This window comes from Cryptomeria japonica, unplaced genomic scaffold (assembly GCF_030272615.1).
Source record: "Cryptomeria japonica unplaced genomic scaffold, Sugi_1.0 HiC_scaffold_1949, whole genome shotgun sequence".
NCBI classification, from domain to species: Eukaryota; Viridiplantae; Streptophyta; class Pinopsida; order Cupressales; family Cupressaceae; genus Cryptomeria; species Cryptomeria japonica.
The window spans coordinates 14,690-18,673 of NW_026730212.1; the positions used below are offsets into that span (position 1 = coordinate 14,690).

General features: G+C 27.7%; 1 protein-coding gene across 1 annotated transcript; it reads left to right on the top strand.

Annotated features, from left to right (window-relative positions):
* The first annotated feature begins 378 nt into the window (after positions 1-378).
* On the top strand, positions 379-873 carry LOC131030271 (pathogenesis-related protein PR-4-like). The gene is made up of 2 exons (XM_057961001.2): positions 379-630; positions 709-873. Exons 1-2 carry the CDS (start codon positions 379-381, stop codon positions 871-873), a joined length of 417 nt encoding a protein of 138 aa, XP_057816984.2.
* The last annotated feature ends 3,111 nt before the right edge of the window (positions 874-3,984 follow it).

A 3,984-nucleotide genomic window follows, 5' to 3' on the forward strand; every position in this document is an offset into this window, starting at 1 on the left:
TTATTACAATAAACAATTATATATTGTAATAAGATTTCACATATTAATAATGTAAATGAATAATGCACATCATTTAATGATATATCGACCCTTAATTGAAATAGCTAATGTAACATTAATGTAGTACGTTGCCGATTTCAACGAAGAAACCGAGAAACCTTGTTGCCGAGTTCAATGAACAAACCAACAAATCATAATGGGAATCGTCCGAAGAATCAATAAGCCAAGGGCTGCACGGCCACCATGATAAAATATTGGGAATAAACCTTAATGATAACCCTATAAATCATTGGATTCATTCTTCTGAACACAACATCGCGGCCTGCCCTAAGACAACAATCAGTTTCATATTATAGTGGTTGGTTTGAGCATTTATTCATGGCTTCCAAGGTTGTGAGGTGGATTGCTATATGCTTCCTTGTGGCTTCCATACTCTGTGTTAATGGCGAGACATTGACCACGTCCACTCCGTATGATTCTGCTGGTCGTAATTACGACCTTGGTGGCCTATTTTGCGCTACAATTTACTCTAATCAGACATTAGAGTTTCGCAGCGAATACCTTTGGACTGCGTATTGTGACCAAGCCGGCCAGCCCATGGAACTTTCCCTCTGCGGCACATGCATCCAAGTAAACTGCATCATATATATTAACAATTTGTTAGCTTATATGTATAATGTTTATAACTGATCATTTGAATTGTTACAGGTGACAAATGATTCGACGGATCAAAATGTAATTGTACGAATTGTGGACGAGTGCCACAATGGAGGACTGGTTTTAGAAACTGATGCTTTTAATGCCATTGATAAGGATGGGAAAGGAAAGCATGATGGCCATATGCTTACTACCTACAAGTTCGTGGGGTGTTAGAACAATCTCACAGCCACAATTAACTTATAAATTGTAAGCGTGATTAAGATATTTATATGTTTCAGTATTTAAGAGGCAAAAATATGTTTAGGTTTATTGGTCAATTTTTTTTTTCCGCAATCATTTATTCACTGTAGTGTTTGGTCAATAGGATGATAAATAATTATATTCATCAATCATTCAATGAAAATTATAGATATTTTTTTAATAGTAGGTGTACTCAAGCTTTCAAAATATCAAGTTAAAATGATTCTTACAAATGATTAACTAAATAGTAAATTTATTTTTTAATTCAATCATTCTCACATAGCATTGATCATAATTTTGTAGAAAATTTATGTCTCAAAATAATATCTTAATGCATGCCATTTTATCTTGATTGTTATTAGAATAGCATTATATTGCCACTACTTATAAGAGACAATTTGAAGTAGCACCTAGCTACCTAGCTACTATGAATATCATTCATAAGATAAATAAGAGAATTGGTTTCTCCCATATACTTTAGTAATGATCAAATTATATAAAAAATATTTAGACATACATATTCAACCTTCTTTATAATATTTAATATATTGTAAATTATAAATAAAGTTAAGAGAAACATGATAATTAAAAGCATGATAACACTATGATTTTGAGTAGTCTATAGCTTTCAAAATAAACTTATGCCTTGCACAAGAATTAGAGTCGGTCATCTTAATATAATTCAAGTCACATTGGGATACAATATATACATCATAAATAAGCTACAAGGGCATGACAAGATTTCTTTCTCTCCATCTAAAAGTCTAGAAAATAGGAAATTTTTTTACATGTCGATGTGTAAATATTATAATATATGTCAGAAATGATAATATTCTTTTAATATCTAATTAGTTTTAAAATAATCATAGTCATATCGTATTCCAAGCTTGTCATAAAATTTGAAAAGTTCCTAAACAACTTCTTCCTTATTCAATCATCTTAGATATATACCTTAAAATTTCTTTTTATACAAAAAATTAAATTTAATCATATACTTGTTAATTTTAATTTCGAGTGCTCTTATTTATCTAGCCTTTAATCCATTACGGAATTTATTTTGAGCTAATTAGGGGATTTATTTTGAAGTAAGTAGTGAAGACAATATTTTTGTATGTATCATCATCTTTATTTGGGTTTATGATATACTATTGCTACAAATTTCTCAACACCTCTTTCAAAGTCCTGGAAAGATGCTAACACCTAGAATGTTTCATAGGTAATGTTTTAAAAAACAAAACTCTTGTAGGGTTGTCATCCACTTTCCTCTTTTTTCTCCTAACTCATGTCTTTATCATCATTGAAATGATAAGCACATTAGAAGAAATGAAAAATATATTCTCGTAAATGTAATAAATTGCTTCTTGATATTAGGATTTATCATTTAAAAAAAAAAAAAAAATTATTAAAGGGATAACTAACTAAATATATGGATCTCTCATAATGTGCTTCTATTTTAAATTTCAAAAAAGTGACATGTGAATGTTCAAAAATAAATTAATAGCTATAAAATATTTTAGTAAATTTATTGGGTTTGAAAAAAAAAATGAGAACTAATAATTATTACTTCTTTTATATAATCCTTTATATTCTATTTAAACTTGTTATCATTTCAAAAATACCATTTAATAAATAAAGAATATTTATTATGCTACAAATAAATTTTTATCAAGGTTAATCTTATCAAACTAATGATTTCAAATTATTTAAGTTACTTGGTAAGGAAAATTTTGGATTGCTTCAATTCTTTCTATTCTTTCTATTCTAATGGAGAATGTGACCTATTACATTACCCTTAATATCTTCATAAATTCATTTATTAGTATACAATGAGGTTATAGACTCTTTGCACCCTTCCCTTAATATCTACATAAATGCATTTATTAGTATACAATGAGGTTATAGACTCTTTGCACCCTTTGAGAACTTTCACCAAATCAAATAAATACTTAAGTCATGCTTAAAAATACTGATTCACCTTCATATTAAACCTTTACATAAAATATTCATACCAAAGGGCATCCTTCTCTATGTAAATATATCCCATTTATTAGTGAAGGTGGTCTTTCATTTCCCTTGTTTCTTTAACATCACTTGATTTTAGCCTGAAAATCAATCTAGAACTAACCACATTTATTCTGTATTAAAAATTAATAATAATTCATTAAAAAAAGATAATTTCCCATTTTAGATATTTTTTGAAGGTTTTAAATCCAAACATAATCTGGTTTCTCTATTTTTCTTTTTAAAATTTACAAGATTAGCAATGCTAGCATAGTGCATAACTAGAAAAATAATTCTTGTAAATAATAGCTTTTGTGTCTCTATATAATCAATGGTTCCAAAAGAGAATTAACTAGATTCTATTTCTTCGTAAAAGATTCAAAACCTAGTTTTTGTGGGTTAGTACAGATGATAATTGAAGTGTCATATGTCTTTAGTTCATTGTATCACTATGATATTACCTCCTTTTATTCTTTCCAAAAATGGATTATCCCATAATTCTATTCTTGTGTACACAATATTCATATGAGCACTTTTGTTTTATCATGCCCATCTTCTATGTTATAATGATTATATTTTCTACCCAATGAACTGGACACCAATTTTCTTCTATGCATTAGCTTCTTCTATATAAAAAATATTTCTCATTTCACTATTTTATTTAAGATAGAATTGGTCATTAGGTTAATAAATCCTTCTAGTTATTCCTTTTATGATTTAGTCAAATGTATAATACATTGAACTCCTTAATCAAGTACCAAACTATATGTGAAAGTAGCTAACCCATTATTGTGATCTTGTTGGTAAGTACATTGATATAAAATATATACATCCAATTAAAAAAATATGATAGTAGCTTAATATTTTGAGCTCTCATATTAAATTTATTTTCAAATAATAAAAAAATAATAATTTTAACATTAAACTATTACTATTTAATGTTGAATCTATCCTTAATCGAGCAAATATCTAGAACTAATCTTATTACACTATTAAAAATGATTGAACAATGCTAGGGTTTGGAAAAAAGAAACATAAAATAAATGAAAAATACCCTATCTAATTTTTACCTTAATTTTGAAA